The sequence below is a fragment of the Mugil cephalus genome, chromosome 3 (assembly GCF_022458985.1).
Source record: "Mugil cephalus isolate CIBA_MC_2020 chromosome 3, CIBA_Mcephalus_1.1, whole genome shotgun sequence".
Classification (NCBI taxonomy): Eukaryota; Metazoa; Chordata; class Actinopteri; order Mugiliformes; family Mugilidae; genus Mugil; species Mugil cephalus.
Window position 1 is genome coordinate 22,339,686 of NC_061772.1, and position 17,458 is coordinate 22,357,143.

The following is a 17,458-nucleotide window of genomic DNA, read 5'->3' on the forward strand; positions in this document are numbered from 1 at the left end:
TCGGGCTGGTTGCTGTGTGAACCAATCAGCGCTCAGATGGGGGGCGGGACTTCCGTGTTTAGGACCTTTGGGAGAAGTTGGAGGAGTCCTAGGACAAGACAGGAAAACCCGGCATGAAGTTAGGCTTACCTGGAGGCCAAATAAATGTGAACATATACATTTAATATATTAAAAAAAAAAACACCTGTTACCTGTTATTTACAAGAAATATCCTAATTTGAAATACCAAAGCTTGTATTATTGTGAAGTCTATCTTAATTAATGCCAATTTGTTATAACAAACATCATGCAAATTGAGTTATTGTAACTTTTTTACTCTTTCTTTTTTTTTATTATTGTAGTCAAGCATTATGACAAAAACATGTAGACTTACTTCATTTATAAATATATTTTAGCCTGACACTTCAGGCACCTGTTGTAGTTGCATAAAATTATTAGTATCCATAGGACAATTAAAAAATAAAAATAAAAAACAGTTGAAGTGACAAAAAGGTTAGAAAAGAAAAAAAAGGTTATGTTGTGGCACAATGGAACATGTTTAAAATTTCAGAACATTTACATTTTCTGTTTTTACTATAAGTTTTATCTCAGTGAAGCAACAGAGGGATGTTGAATTTCCACAGACGGGTAAAAATTAATCAGTCTGCTACCTCCGATAGTATAATTATTGTTTAATTTACAAAATGTGAGCAAACAAAAGACAAATCTAAGTCACGTGAATAATTGGTATTACTACTAGGTAAATATAAACATAAATTAATCAAACTGATCTGCAAATTCCTGGGTAAGTATGACTAACATGACAGTTCATTAGGAGCACTAGCGAAAATGAACGATCCAGCATTAAATCTTATCTTCATGAAGGTTATGGTATTCAGCATTTGTTTAAAATAACTGAAAGAACTGTTGATTCAACTGTGCTTTCACTTTAGACGCTGAGCTCTGTAGTACTAATTGAACTGTATTGTGTATACCGACAATTATTTCAATTAATTGGACAAACCCATTTTAATCAGTGAGCTAGGCCGAATACCAGAAACCCATTTGTGTTTAATTCAATAGTTTAATAGCATCACAAACTGCATCCTCCTAAAGGACTGTACAGTTAAATTAACGCATTTCTTACGTGCAGGATTGTTGTATTTCAGTGTTTCACTTTATTTTCGCTCATGCACCTAATAAACACTCCAGTGTGTATGCATTAAAACAACAGGTGGCATTTTGGGAGAATCCATCAGCAGGAGGAGAAAATGCTGCCCTCGTGTGACCAGTCTTTGATTATGTGGCTCTGCCAACACCATAGTACTAAAGAAATCAGTTGATCAGAGAATGAAAACACAGGTAAATACTCTAAAAATACAGTGACATGGCGTCAAGTTCACCACTACCGCCTGTTATCAGTCGTAATATGTAAAAACTTAACACCTGAATCAATAAAACATGAATATAATACACAATGTTTGGCCTCCTGTTGCCTTTACTGTCTCCCTTCTCCTACTTTGAAGAACTGTTTAACTAACAGTTTCCTGGCCGCCCGTCTTTGTCTCCAATGGCAACACTGTTGCCACGGAGACATGTTGCTACTCCATCCGTCTGGCTAAAGACGCAGCACCCCGGCGGTTCATGTGGGGCTGCAAATGGCATGCTCTGCAGACCAATGATCATTCATTATCATTTTCTTATCACACCACAGCGCGCTTGTTCACATTTTAAGAGATTCAGCATGTAAATAGATCAAATTTAGCTCGAGATTTATGTTGCAGAAGCATGTTCCCTGTCCACAACATACACCTGCATTCGTACGCCTAGGGATAGGTGTTATTTTTATGAAAATATATATAAAATACTAATGTTAAAGTGGAACAGATGGTACATTTCATTATCATCCAGCTAGTATGAGATTAAATTTTAAGTCAATATTAGGAGGGACTGAAAGTCCAAAACCTAGTCCAGGGACAAAGGAAATCTAGTAAAAAAAACAGTCATACAAAACCATAATTTATATATTTAATTATAATTTATTTAAAAAAAATAAGAGAAATGTGCTTTTGTTTTTTAAAATTTCTGCCTGGGACACAAATTCCATACTTTATATATTATTAATCAACAGCATAGCTGGACATGGGAGTAAAACCTACAGAGCCACCAACACTTTTATTTCTTAGTTTGTGCAGCTGCTTTCCTGGAACACTTGCAGGCTCCAGATAGATGTGCCTTCACAGTACATAATCACTGTTTAAGTGTTGCACAGTCTGAAACAATTGCACTTTTCATTTTCTGTTCACTGCATATCAGAGAGAAGCCATGTGATTTGTAATCCATTTACTTATAGTGAGGGGTTGCTGTTCAGACCATTACTACACATATATATGTGTGTGTTTGTGTGTAGAATGTCATTTAGTGTGATTTATTTATCAAAAGGATCTAAAATCAGATGGAAACCATTTAAAAGCTTAAATCATGGCAGTAAGTCGGCCTCTATCTTTATAACATTATACATAGTGACCTTCCAAATAATGACTAACATGGCTCTAAAGGAATCTAAACCATACATGCTAAGATTTCTACTGCCGACTATAATTTATTTATTTTTTAAATAATTCATTCATAATCATTTATTCATATTTATCTTGGGGTATGCTCCTTGACGTGTTGTCATGTGGCGTTAAAGCTCACCACCAGCGGCGCCTGTCTCGGTCTTTGGAGTGAAAGTCTTAAAAAGGTTAAAGTTTTATGGTTGTGGCCGTTCTGGGCGTTTCACATTGGGAGCATTAATATTGAATCTTAAATTGATAACTTCACGTGGCGCTTTCATATTTGCTTGAACTCAACACATGTCTATGAAAGATGGATGTCTTTCCTCCCTGTCTTGTCAGATGAATATAATATCGTATTCACCGGTCTTTGATGTCTAATGTGCTCAAGGACAGTGGGGAGTAGCTGTGAGCCTGCTCCTCCGTCATTTCACATTCGACGTCCTGCGAAATGCATCTTGATAGAAAAGTTATGAAACCAAATAAGCAAATGGAATATAAACAGGAAAACACAGTGCAGCGATTGTGTAGAAAACTTTTTTTTTCTTTTTTTTTTCTTTACAAACTGATACAAATACACAAGATACAGATACAAAAAAAACCTTTAACAGAGTGCTGACCTTGTGGTCCTAATAAATACAGACATGCATCAGTAACAGATCTACCTGCTGGAATGCACAAAAACACCAAAGAGCTGCTTGTGAAAAATGGAACAACAGATATTTTTTTTCTTGTGTCTTTAAAAAAACAAACAATGGGTATAAAAATGGAAAGGGAGAGGAAAAAATGAATGATGAAAAATGAAAATACAGCAAAAGGGTTTGTTTTTTTTCTTCCCAAAAGTGACAAGCTCCTGAGACCTTTGTGGAGAAAAGTGTATCAATTCAAGTGAAAAATCTTCCAAGTCTGCACTCAAGAGGTTAGTAATGGTTATTTTACTGGTGGTCTGATGTGCCTCACTAGAGCACTATGTACGGAGAGCTCTCACACAGCTTTGCGGTGGTACTCAGGGGGTGCAACCTCGTAGTCACTGGCACTGAAGAGGGTGGACGAATTCTTTACCAGATACCTGCAGGAAAGATACAACCCAATGTCATTACGGAGGAAAACAGAAAACAAATTTCTCCCTCTGGAGCCGTCAAGGTCAGCCTATCTATTTCAAATATCTAAAAGACATTCACTCGCCAGCTCATTGGGCAAACTTTTGATAAAAGACAAAAAAAAAAGTGTTTTAATATAACAGTGTTGCACTAATGTTTATCTTTATGAGTGTTCGGTCTTTGTTGAAACAGTGTTGTTAAACTGTGTTATTTAGCCTAGTTCTAAATCACAGGTCTTCAACAGGGCGTCCGTGGAGCTACTGCATGAAGGGGTCACAAAATCTTTGGTTGATTGGCCATTCTTTATATATTTTTTTATATTTATTTTGCCCACATACATTTATATTTCTTTAAATACACATTAACATGAATCCAATATATTTTAGTAAAGGATAAATGGAGGCAGAAGATGTTATCGTTCAGTCACCACCCTACTGTTTTTCTTGTTTGAAATAATATATATATATCTGTGTGTGTGTGTTTGAACCTGCGTATATTTGAATAACTTAAAATTGAAAGCAAAATTATATTCATAAATAGCACAAGGCCGAGTTTAATATAGCACACATATAGTAGGTAGGGGATCCCTACTTGCCGGCTGAATCCATCAGTTCAGGGGAAAAACACTGAAAGCCCTAAATGGATACAATCCAATAGTCGTACAAACCACAGCCGACAAAAGTAACACACAGTTGCATCAACAGCTCTCTCAGTAGTTTTAAATAAATGCTGAATGCCATTAGCTTCTTGAAGCCACAGTTTAGTTCAGAACCGTTATATAATGGTGCATTTGTGTTCGCCTGTGCACCTAATCAACAAGAAAGTGAGCGTATACAAAACGACATGCTACCAGAAACTGTCGGCCTCCGTCTTGTCAAATTAAACTCCCGACTTATCCATGTGGACATGAAATAAGACATGTCTCGGGAAAAAAAAAAAAAAAAGCAGAAGCTCTTCATGGGAAATTCTGAATCCATTTGCAGGACTGACACAAAGTAACTCACCGAGGACCGGGCAGCTCGTTTTTTTAAAATTTTTTTTTAGTTTAAACCAAAATAAACCTTTGGAAGATGATAGAAGGTACTATACTATGTCAGCCTGTCCTCAGTGTTTTCTTTAGTAATTGTACAAGTTTTCTAAGGAATGACCCAAAGAAAATGTTTTCAGCTTGCTTTTACAGTGCCTGCACAAGTGCATTGACTATTGTTGTGCATCCGGTTCACTGGCAATACAAAGGTGGAAAAACGCTGCCAACGCGTAGCGAGCAAAAAGTGTTCAAAAATCATTTTAACAGCCTGGTGCTCTAGCTGAAAAGACATCAGTTCTGTACGAAAAAAACAAAAAAAAACACTCCTTTTACTTTGCTCAAAATGACTGTATTTTCTTTTTCAATGTGTTTCTGACATTGCCTTAACTAGGTCTGTTCTCTCTCTGGGAACAAAACATATACTTTTACAGAATTCAATGTCACTATTCAACCACCTGGAAAACCCCCTCTTTCAGCAGAGAAGGTGGACTGAGACGCCACTCATCACGCACTTATAACACAGACGTAACATCTCTCCCCAGGATATTTCAACCCATTAACACGTTAAGTCCTGGGAGTTTCCATTAATGGATTGTTAGAGAATCAGTTATCGTTAAAAAGGTAACACATCCTTCACATGTGAGTTCAGTAAATGTGTTTTTCGGATAGTGACGGCTTCACGACTTCATGATCCCTCATAATTCATCAAACATGCCACACATGAATTATCTGTGAAACCATTTTAAAAATGCATCCTAACCAAAGCTCGCTCTATCCGTCATGATATGCGTCACCGCGTTCGCGGAGTTTCAGCAACAATATCTTCCAGAGCAGAAAATCGATTTCATGGCTTATGTTTTGAGGATTTGCAACAAGCCTGGCTGCACTAATCTGAATGTGGATGTAACATGACATTTGAGAATTGGGCAAAAGTGACATAGAGTCTCTGGTGATGCGGTGGGAGGGGGGCGGGGTGGAACTTACTTGAGGAAATCTTGGAGGTAACTGAGCAGCAAAGCCAGGCTCTTCTCATCGAGTGGAGTGTAGGCCAGCATGGCTCCAATACGAACTGTTGGAGGACGACAACACATGTGAGGAGAAATGCGGAGGGAGGCTGCAGGCTGAAGGAGATTAAGTGTGGTTTATATCAATTCTGCGTCAATGTGAAGATGAGCCGTGAGAGGATGAGATAAAAATAAAAAATAAAAATTGATAGGCTGATGATTTTTAACCATAAATTACTGCAGGATTTCATACCATGTTATTGAAGCCCAGTGGTGCACTGAGGACGATACTTGTTCACCACAAGGACAAAACATTACAGAAAAAAAGCAATTATGGGGGTTATGGGGTTGAGCTCTGTGAGCGAAGCACAGACTTCAGACAATGGGCTCAACAAAGCAGAGCCAGGTCTTGAGATCCAGACCCTGAAGGACGTGCAAACTTTAGTCAGAGAAAACAGATGATATGAAAGAGGAAGTCATCAGTGTAAAATTTGAGCAGGGGAGGTGGAATCAGACACCAAAAATTATCTGGCCATTATTGGGTCATTAGAGACACACTATACTACTACTCAGGTGAGTATCTGGTTGTCAACAGACCTTAGTTACGGGAGTTTCAGGTGTGCCCCGCCCAGTGACAGATGTTACTAATAAAAACCTAAACTCCTCATTTAAAACTGAAGAAGCCGCTTGGCTCAGGCAGCCGCCATTGATTTGGCTTTGTTTTTAGTTATAATATCCAAGTTCATAACACTTTAGAAAGAGTCACATTGCAGATGTTAGAAGAGGCAATACATATAATGTTGCCAGTAATGAGCTGCACTGTAGACAGGGCAGCAGATGAAACCTGAGTGATGTTGGTTTACGAGGCAAATTAGCCATTAACAGGTTGTTTTTGCTATGGATGTATGAAAAAGTCTAAAATTCCTTCTGATTCTCTAAATAGTTAATCACACATTATCTCACACAAATCATCTTTGCCAGAAATGTTCATCTTTTTCTAAAGCAAAGCGCTTCCTTGGCTAATTAGGCAATTGGAAAACCTGCCAAATCAAGGCAGGTAACAACAACAACAACAACACATAAATCTTGTTTATTTTGGCAATAAGTAGAAAGAGATAACGTCCTCAGTAAAAAAAAAAAGTCGAATGACAAGTCTCAGCATAATTTTATAACGTCTGCAACTTTAATGGCTTTTGTCACTGGATAAACTGATGACACAAAGATTAATGATTACTACTGAGCCTATTTGGAAGCAGTTGCATCTAAAAGAAAGTACTCACTGATGCTCTGCACTTGTTCCTTAAGCCTCAAGTCACCACGGCGAGTCAGTGTTTTAAAATCCAGGGTGATAATTACAGAGCAGGGGAGTTCAGCTCATCTGACCGCATCAACACACACACACGCATACTGTTCGAATGATTCATTTTCTTAATTATTCATGGAATAGAAAAAAAAAATTAATTGCATTTTAATAGAGAACTGTCTGGGACGTTCAGCTCAAATGACCGTTATTTATCCTCTGGCTGTGTTCGGATGTTCAGACCTTCATGTACTTTAGAAGACAGGTGGCACTTCAATTACCACTGAAAACCCAGGTGAGTCATGTTAGTATCTAAATAAAAGTGACGCCAATTCATGACTTCACCGGAACAATAACATCAAAAGAAATGAAGACACTGACCTGGTGATAATTGCGGGGTTTTATGTACGCATGCATTATTTATGCTGCTTAAAATATGGTGTCGCACATTGCTAAAGGATGGGAGATTGCAGGATACTGTGCAGAGCCTTTGTAGTATGAAAGCTCATATGAACAAGGTTTGTAGCCAACAGACTCTTTAAATAGTAGCTGAGTGAAGACTAAATGTAAAGAGCTGCATCATAAAATCAGCAGAAAAATAAATAAAAACTGGTCTAATATACACACAACCTAACTAGGGAAGTCCTGATTGGGAAATTGATTCATGCATTATTTAAATAATCAGGTTGGATCAGTATCGGGCTTCAGCCAAGGCCGATCTTCTGTAGTTATTCATTGTAGGTGTTTGAGGTCTGCAAAACCTCCTCTTCTTCTTCTGTTTTAAGGCCGTTAGCTAGCGCCTACTCCCACAAGATGAAGAGGAACCAAAATCACAGAACTAAACATGCCTGCTGCGTGGAAGTACTTTGAAAAATTAGGCCACGCAGTCAGAAGGAAATTTGTAAATTATGTAATGTGAATGTTTAGTGAGGTGGTAGTAGGAGAAAAGTATACCAACTTTATTCGCCACAAAAACAACAGAACGGGGAAAACAAACTACCTTCTCCTAGTTACACTAGCTTTGACAGCCCTATTTATAAGAAGCGTCTTTATGTAGCTCCAGGGGATGAAATTTAGTTTATTTAAGATCGGAAAGGGATACTGAATATTAAAAGATCGTTATCGATAGGGACATCGCTGAATATATCTGATACGTCTAGACTTAAGTTATGAACACAACAAACTGACTTCAAGGAACTAGTTTTAACGATGGGCAACTTAGATATTACCAGCGTCTGGGCCAAAAAAAAAAGTTTCACTTGACCACAAAGACTACGACTAATGGCCACCAGGCACATACGCTCCACAAATGCATGAAAGGAAATAACTCTACCGGCAAATTGGAACAGCTACTTTTATCTGGGAGCCTAGGAAGATTTATTAAAAGCAAAATCACTTTCTATTTGTCGTTTTGATTACTTCCATTTGTCTTCTTGTCCTGTGGTTGCAGTAGAACAGCCAATCCAAGTGATCCATCTCTGGCCGACTCATTCTGCCACAGATTCAACTTTTTAAAATTGTGCAGGACGCTACACTTCACTGACTGCATTTTCAAGTGAGACGAGTTGAAGAATTAACTCACAGACATTATATATTGCACCTTCACTCACCGGCCACTTCATTAGGTACACCTTTACGCCTTTTTGTCTTCAGAACTGCCTTAATTCTTCGTGGCATAATTTCAACAAGGTGTTGGAAACATTCCTCAGAGACTTTGGTCCATATTGACATGATCGCATCACACAGTTGCTGCAGACTTGTCGGCGATCATCTTGAACCAGTCTGCCCATTCTCCTCTGACCTCTCAGATCAACAAGGTCTTTAAGTCCACACAGCTGCCACTCACTGGATATTTTCTCTTTACCTGGTTGTGCGTGACAGTTGTGCATGAAAATCCCAGTAGATCAGTAGTTTCTGAAATACTCAGACAAGCACCAACAAAGCCACTTAAATGCCATTTCTTCCCTCATTCTGATGCTCGGTTTGAACTTCAGTAAGGTGTCTTGATCGCCTCTACATGCCTAAATGCACTGATTTGCAGCCATGTGATTGGCTGGTGAGCTATTTGTGTTAACAAGCAATTGACCAGGTGTACCTAATAAAATGGCAAGTGAGTATATATTTACCGACATAAAAATCTGGGCCTATATGTTCGGTCAAACAGCGTTCTGAGTTAAATAAAACCAATACTGCCAACTTTGAATTTAAGATTTGCTTAAGCCACACTGCGCCGTGATTAGCACATTCTTATTACAATACAGTGATTCATTGGGTAAATGCGCTTAATGGTAGAAGGTAATTTCACGCAAGATCTCATCCCTGGTAAGACGGTGGATGGTTGGTGATGTTTTCCATCTATAAAATTGTGATGTTTTAAATTAAATTAAAATTGTGGTTACATAAAAAGAAGTTTTCTGCCTCTGCTGTGGGACTCACCTCGGACACAAAGCTAAATCTGAAGTTCTACTAGGACATGCAACAAGGAAAACAAGATGATTATTTCAGTGGGTTTCTGGGAACAGTGATGCATCTGTTTGGTCTCACAGCAGTCAGCCTTCTGCATAACATTTCTCTCAAAAAGACACAGAAGAACTGAGAAAATTGCAAAACTTTCCAAGTGTATAAAATGAAACAGAAAGACTTTTTGAACAGACGGGTTTTTTGGGGGGTTTCTATGCACGTTTCTATGACAGCTATGCATTGAAAACGATGGTTCAGCGGTCACTGTGGGAGGTGTGTTTGTTTCAAAGGTCCTTACCGAACAGACGCAGCAAATGAGGCGCTCCGTACACCTGGGACATCGGCACGTCTGGGTGTTCAGCCAGGATCTCCGCATACTGCGGCCTCTCAAACTTGTAAAGCAGCTGAGTGCCCAGCATAACGTTGAAGTACTCTCGAATGCCCGCTACCACTTCGTTCACTGCATACTCCCTAAGTGAACAGAAAAAGCAAAAGAAAGAAAAATACTTTTTTTTTTCTGCGATGCGGTACAATCAATTAACTCTGTGGCACTGACGCTAAGAAGCAGTATGGAAGTAATCACATGGTGATAAAAGAGTCTGGCCCAGATTTTTCAGATGTAAAAAATGTAAAAGTAAAATATTTATCTGATTATCTTAGAAAGTGCATAAATGTATCAGCTTTACCACGGAACTAAGACCATTACTGGGTTTAATAAAACCAACGTGTAGTCTAAAGGTCAAGCGAAATACTTCTAAAGAATACTTATTCTTCTTATTCTTAGGAAAACGATGTGCGGTGTATGATTTGCTACAAAAAGATTTCTGCGGCGCTTGTAATAAATGGAGCAACCTTATTTTAAAGTGGTCCAGAAGTGGTCTTGACCTTTCTGCTATTTCTTTTACTTCTCCATACACCTCGGGAGCAGGTGAAGTCGAGCCAGAAGTACAGATTTTTCTTCAAATATCGTATTCAAAGAAAATACTAAATAGACTAAAACACAGACAAATGGTCAGTTATGGCCATTTAATTCCAACATAGGTCGACTATGTGAGTAATTATAATTGGAACTGTATTAAATGTAAGTGCATCATGTGAGAAAATACTCCCCTTTCTGTGTAAACTGCACAAAGTTTGCTGCATTTTCCCAGAAGAAGGTTAGATAATAAAGGGGGAAACAGAGCCAGAAAATGAGACACATGCAGCGATGCAGAACGTCGTTATCACATGGCACAGGGGCATCTCTACTTTTACACCATTTAAACACGTTTGTTCTTACTTATTGTCCGAGTTTCCTTTTGATTTCTTGTAGTTTGCATAGTCCTCCAAGACGGTCTCTATATTTTTCTTAGCAGGCAGATGAAATAACTGGAAACACAGAAGAAAAATTGTTGAATTTATCCAAGATGTTCAGTCAATGACACGTTTTCAAACATAGCTCTCATTTCATTTTTGATTGGGTGTCGACTTCTGCCATAACTGCCAACAAACTACTACAATCAGCCACAGCATTATGACCACCTGGTCATAGTCCCTGGTTGTCATCATGGTATCTGTTAGTCGGTGGCATAAATCAGGCAGGAAGTGGAAATGTTGCTCTCAAAGAAGGAAAAACGTACAAGTGGAACAATCTGAGTGATTTGGACCGGGGCCATTTTCTGACGGCTTGATGACTGGGAGAGAGCGCCTGGGTCACGGGTGAGTACCCATCCTAAGTGGCCCAAAAGAAGGGAAAGTGGTGAAGCGGCCACAGGGCCATGAGCATCCAAGACTGTGATTGTTCTCAAATGGTTGCTGCATAAAAATGGCCAGGTTAATTTCTGGGTTGTGCGGTGGCAGCATGGAGGGGGGTGACTCCAGGACGCTGGAACTCACTGTAAAGCCTTCTAGAGGTGTTTTCAGGCCAAACTTAATGAAACAACAGCGCCCACTTGAGAACCCCAATGATGTGCCGCATACTGCCGTTGACTAGGCCAGGTATCTGGTGTCTTCTAGATGGTTGGTAGCTGTTAGCTGACTGCTAACCTGCTAAACATCTGATCCTGTGTATTAATGAACGCTTTAAGAGGTCATGTTATGTTGTTAATTTCTCTGGCTGGTGGGTTTAATGTAGGAATGGGCGATAATTTATTGTACACAATTTACGGCCGAAAACTATCCCCACGATGAGAATTCGCCACCTCGCGATAAATGTGATAAACGCAAGATTGGTGATGAAGACATGCACAACCGTAGCCCACCTACGAGGCTAAACGAGGCTCCTCATCAATAATATGGAACTGGTTTAAGGATAGCACAAGGTGAATGTGGAACAAACTTGTCCCATGTGCAAGGTTAGCAAAAAAAGATCATAGCTAAGGATAGCAACACAACAATTAGTAAATGAGGACGACAAGATGTCCCAGACAGTCCCTGTTCTGGATGACCTATCCCCTGGCTAAAGCTGTCCCCAAAAATGTCCCTGTTTTATGAATGAGGAAAAAAAAAAAGTATTGCACACAGTCTACAAATATTATGGTAGCCAGTTGTGCTGCTATTGACATCACAGACAGTCAGCAGTTTAAATATGAATAAATAAGTCAAAATTAATGAAACCACAATTGTCTGTCATTTTATTTTATCCTGCCTCACCTTTCAACCTTTATTAACCTTTCATTCTTTTTTTTTTTTTTTCCGAGCTGTAAATGTTCCCGGAAACTTGTCACCTTACAGTAAAAAAAGCCATTTCATATGAGAAGCAAAGCAAACAATAGACAAACAGATCCGAAGGGATTTGGCCTGTTGCTGTTTTCACATTTCAGACTTGCTTGATTAATTCACTACAGTTTTCTCCACAACTTCATACTTAAACCTATAGTTAAGCAGCAAAGAACATGGACTGGAATTATATATATTTTTTTAAATCATGATTTTTATGGTTATAACCAGAATGGCAAAATATATCGTGATATAATTTTTAGCTCATATTGCTCATCCCTAGATAAAGGAGTTATTCATGTATGTCATTCCTGCATCATATTGATTTTTAAAAACACCAGAAAGTTCATAAACCATTTTTATGAAGCCAAATGTGTGAACTCGGCTGAGGTGTTGTGTTTCCCCACCTGTTTCTGTCTGGTGATTAGGTCCCAGTCATCCACCAGCCAGGGCTTTAGCTCCTCTGGGATCTTCACCTTCACCTCTACACGGTTGGTGAACATTTCCTCCTGAGCACAAACAAAAACACACATATTTTTTTATAGGTTTCACCAGCACAGACCGTTTCAAATTACTGTGTCTTTCACAGACAGAAGCAAAAACAGGAAAACTTTTACACCAAGGCTTATACTGCAGAGACTTAGAGATGTGAATTGGATTAGAGCACTAACAGTACAGATAGCTGGCCACAATCAAAGTCTACCTGAAAACATCTTTTGTGTGAAGGTCATAATTAGCTCTACTTTTAGTGACATGGTGCCTGCATTTCCTACAGTTTCTTTCTGTCTGGAAATGACACCGTTCTATTCACCTGGCCGACACTTTGGACACACTGTACAAACACCCTGTGGTGAAAGAGCTCCAGCAGTCAGCTTCTGTCACCCACGGGGGGACAATGGTCACATGCATAGAACAATAACAGTGTCCTCAATCAGTGCTTCATTTTCTATTCTACTCACGACTCAGGAAGTAAGCTCATTTGGCAGTGTAATCATTTGTTGATTCACAACAACATCCTGGCTTATTAAATCTTTCCACAGCTTTCCACAAAAAAAACAAAAAACAAAATGCTGCTGTTCGTTTTCACCTGAAGCTCCACAGCTACACCTATAAGTGATGATACCTACACTCTCCACTGTGGGATCAACCCGAGCCCTCTTCTTCCGTGGTCCCTGGGGCGTTTCTCCGCTGCTGGTGCCTTCACCCGGCCCTGGGGCTAAACGAGACACCGAACAGAGCGTGTAAATGGTGCAGGAATGAAGGTTGTGATAATAATAATAATATAAAAAAAAAAGTCAATTTGAGAGATGTGTAACAGCCTCCCTAAATGGGACAGTGCTTTTAGACATAATGAATCAGTAGGTAAACGACTTGTTATGTATCTAATTTTTATTTTTTTTTTAGGTGCCAAAAAGGAGTTCAGCCTGTGGTACCGAGTGTTAACAGTATTTAAGCTGGTAAATGTTCACACATACATACGAAGGCTAAGATGCACTAGCTTTACTATTGTGTGCAGAGGACCACAAGAAAAAACTAAAAATGCAGCACCTATTAATGTATGTTTAACTTACTGATTATATTAGATCTGTTACTGTTTACTGACTGTACCAACTAATCTAATGTAACCAGAATACTGGGATTATTTATAGTATGTCTATTATATGTCTGTTTATGTGTCGTTGTATGTTAAGGACATCTGGCCAATATCTTCTGTCTGTTATTTGTGGGAAACTGGGCCCCCTATGACAATGACAAGAGTGTTTATCATGTAAAAGGCGATGTGAAATAAACTAAACTATACAACGTGTATGCAATAATATCCATAGCATGGAACACATTTCACATTGTGTACAGTCTCAAATATTACATTTTTAAATACATTTCTGAAGTGAACTAAACGTTGTCACAAAAAAACCCAACTAAACTTGAAATGCATGGCCACAATGCTCAAAATAACGTATTCAGTACTAAATAATAACGCAAACAAGTGTGAGGCACTATGGCCAAAAAACAATATATAGATAAACTGTGTTTGCCACGATTCTGGATTTAATCATTTAAAAACAAAACCCTTCCCACCCAAACAAATTCATTATGTTTCAAAAATAATTTTGTTTATTAAAACTATAGTATAAGGGATACGTAATATCCAGTAATAACAAACAGGAAGAACAAAAAGACAGCACTGACAAGGGTGTCAGTGTTCAGCCCTTGTTAAAATATCCACAAATATCACAAAGCTGCCATAGCAGTGAAGTAACATGACTTCTCTCTTTCAGTATTATTTCATCATCTTCAGCTTGTTGTTTACAAGCAAAACTCAGATGCGACGGGACCGACAGTCCACACATTACTAGAAGAAGAACTGGCTTGAACTGGTCTAATTATTCTGACATATCACTGAACCTTAATGCAGATATGATGGGACATCTAAATTAGACCAAGCACATTTTAATATTGGGGTCTTATTAAATGTAGGTATGTATTAACATAAGTGCAAATATCTCACTTACTCTTCTGCTTTGCCTTTTTCACTTTCCTATAACATATAAACACAGACACACAAAAAAAGAAACATTATGAGTGAAATGATCATAATAAACTTGTCACTAGATATAAAACAGACAGTTAAAGCTGCAACCAGCTGTCAACGCAATGTTCACACTTGGAGACTTAATAAAACTGACACAGCTAATTCTAATGAAACTATGTATGAGCATCTCAACAGAGAAGACCTGCCAGCCTCAAAATTACAAGACAGCTGCACCAATAAAGTGAGTTTTATCTGATTGTGGGATCGCGGTCAGTGCATGGGAGTTGTCATTACGTCCTCATCTGTTGTATCTCTGACAAGAACTCAATAAAGGCTGTATGAAGCCAGTGCTAATGACAGTGACACTGTCCAGTTTATGTGCAAGTTGTAAGCACATTGTTTCTACTCATATAGACCTTTAACATTAACTATGAACAAGAATCGTTTAATAAGTGTAAGAAACCATGCAGATAAATAATACAGGCAAAGAAAATCAACATAAGTCACTGAAATGAATCACACTCAACACAATGTGTTATAATTAATGGCAGAAAATAGGATACAGCATCTTAATTAGGACACAAATATTAACTTTTGTGATAATTACTATCATTACGTAAACACTTGAAACGGCTTCTTCTTTCAGAGATGTCATTTTAAAATATGTCATTATGAGAAAACCTTTGAATAAAAGTTTCAAAAGACTACTCAATATATTATTAAGGAACAATTAATCAATTATAGGCTGCAGAACTAGTTGTTAGCTGAAGAATTACATTTAGCACTTGCTCGCATTTGCTAATTCATTTAACTTCTTGTCAGATCAGTATTATGTCAAGTGGATTTCTAGAGTTGGAAAAACATGCCGCATACTTACAAATCAACATTTTTCTGCTGCACAGCAGCAATCTTCTTGCTTGGTGCTAAACCCCTCATCTTTCCCTCAACATAATGGTCCCTGTGAAAGGATTAAAAAAAAAAAAGTGAGGATCATATGTCGCCACGTTTCAATTCATAAAAACGGCAAAAGAAGAAAGGGCAGTCCTTCATTATCGCTGTGCACTCAGAGGGAAACTTACTGATTGGCCTTCTGAAGCTCTTTTTGTTTCGCAAGGTTGCTGTCCACATATTTGAGAACTCTGCTTTCAGGAACCCATTCATCCCAGCTGCAAGAGGAAGAAAAATATTTCAGACCTTGAAACTCGATCACATATTGGTCACAGAGAGAAAACACTTCTGTGGCAGAGAAACTTGAGAAAACATGTGCAAGTTGACAAAACTAGAGCAAGCAAATTAAGAAAAGAGACAAATGCAACACAGTGGTTGCATGCGATCAAAAAGTGTTTCCAGAGGAGCACAAGGACTGGTGAACCAGGCTGGGATGAGCTAATCGCTGACATTTGGTACTCATCAGTGATGCTGGAAATGAGCTGTAACATGAGGTTTGTATGTTATTCTTTTTTAAAATCTTGAATGCATCACTCCTTAAAAGCCTTTTGCTCATCGCCGACTAATTAAAACATCACATAACTGCATTAATAATGTTGTAATGTTGGTTCTGACTGACTTTTTTCACTTTTTGTATTTGGAGCACATGTGTTGTCAATCTGATCAAGATTTTTTCATAATTTGCATGTGTTTTGTCTAAGTAGCATGCTTTTTCTTAAACTCCTTTACATCAGACAGTATCCAAACCATGCTACTCACTTTTTGTTCCATCCGCTGTAATGAATGAAGTATTTAATCTGCTTATCCTTTATGTTGATCTTGACACACTGGAAAACAAATAAAAAAAAAAGGTCCTGCATCAGCTGAATTTTTGTTTTGCAGCTACTTAAAACTAATAACACAAACACACAGTACTGAGACCAACCTTTGCCTCATAGAGCAATGGCCCATGAAAGCACAGGACTCTTTCACCTGCAAGGAGGGAAAACCAACGTGAGAAAAACACGCCAAAATACACAGAATAAATACAACAGGTTCTCGTGTAATACCTCGACAGACTACCACAAAGCTCAGAAGATAGATTTTAAACAGATACATATTGAACAGAGAGCACAGTTAGTCATTTTGTGCCAGTTTAGCACATGCTAACACAGAGCATAAACAACAAGCGAGCTAACGTTAGCATAGCAGTCACGTTAGCTATGCACCTTAAACTCGCTTTTTAACTTTAACATAAAACCACCTTTAGTTTCAGCATGTTTTATTTAAGTATGCAACATATATAGGTAGTAATAAAAGCGCTGGTACCTCCCTAGAGACCACTAATGTCGAGCTACAACAATAACAACAACAACAAACCCGCCCCCTTCCATCTGCGACCGCGTTATTCTTCGGTACATACCTTCTTGAAATTTAGGTTTAGGGTCCTGTTTTGGCGCCATTCACAGACTCAGCTGGACGGATCTCTGAATGATCAAATTCGTGCATTGCCAGAGTCCATTTCTTCCAGACACAAACACCTCCGACATTGGAGCCAAAGCTGAGAGGAAGCCGAGAAATGGCCTGAGTGCTGCGGGTCACATGACCACCACGGTGCGTTCAAGTGCTCCTCCCGAAACTCGGGGAAAAAAACAACATTTCGCAAATCTGCGCTACACTTAATATGGCCAAAAGTATTCGCTCTCCTGCCTTTATGCGCATATGGACTTCTTTATCCATAGGGTTAAATATGATATTGGTCCACCCTTTGCGGCTATAACAGTTTTCCACAAGGTTTAGGAGTGTGTTTATGGGAACTGTTGACCATTTTTGTGAGGTCAGACACTTTCTATCTATCAGTTAGATAGATAGATAG

At 38.6% G+C, this 17,458-nt stretch overlaps 1 protein-coding gene across 1 annotated transcript; it reads right to left on the reverse strand.

Annotated features, from left to right (window-relative positions):
* Positions 1–3,055: 3,055 nt before the first annotated feature.
* LOC125005725 (mortality factor 4-like protein 1) lies at positions 3,056–17,189 on the reverse strand. The gene is made up of 12 exons (XM_047581266.1): positions 17,006–17,189; positions 16,529–16,575; positions 16,363–16,430; positions 15,735–15,821; positions 15,533–15,613; positions 14,636–14,661; positions 13,250–13,338; positions 12,530–12,631; positions 10,705–10,793; positions 9,724–9,896; positions 5,646–5,730; positions 3,056–3,603 (listed from the first exon to the last, which is right to left on the reverse strand). Exons 1-12 carry the CDS (start codon positions 17,043–17,045, stop codon positions 3,519–3,521), a joined length of 972 nt encoding a protein of 323 aa, XP_047437222.1. The 5' UTR covers positions 17,046–17,189; the 3' UTR covers positions 3,056–3,518.
* Positions 17,190–17,458: the final 269 nt, after the last annotated feature.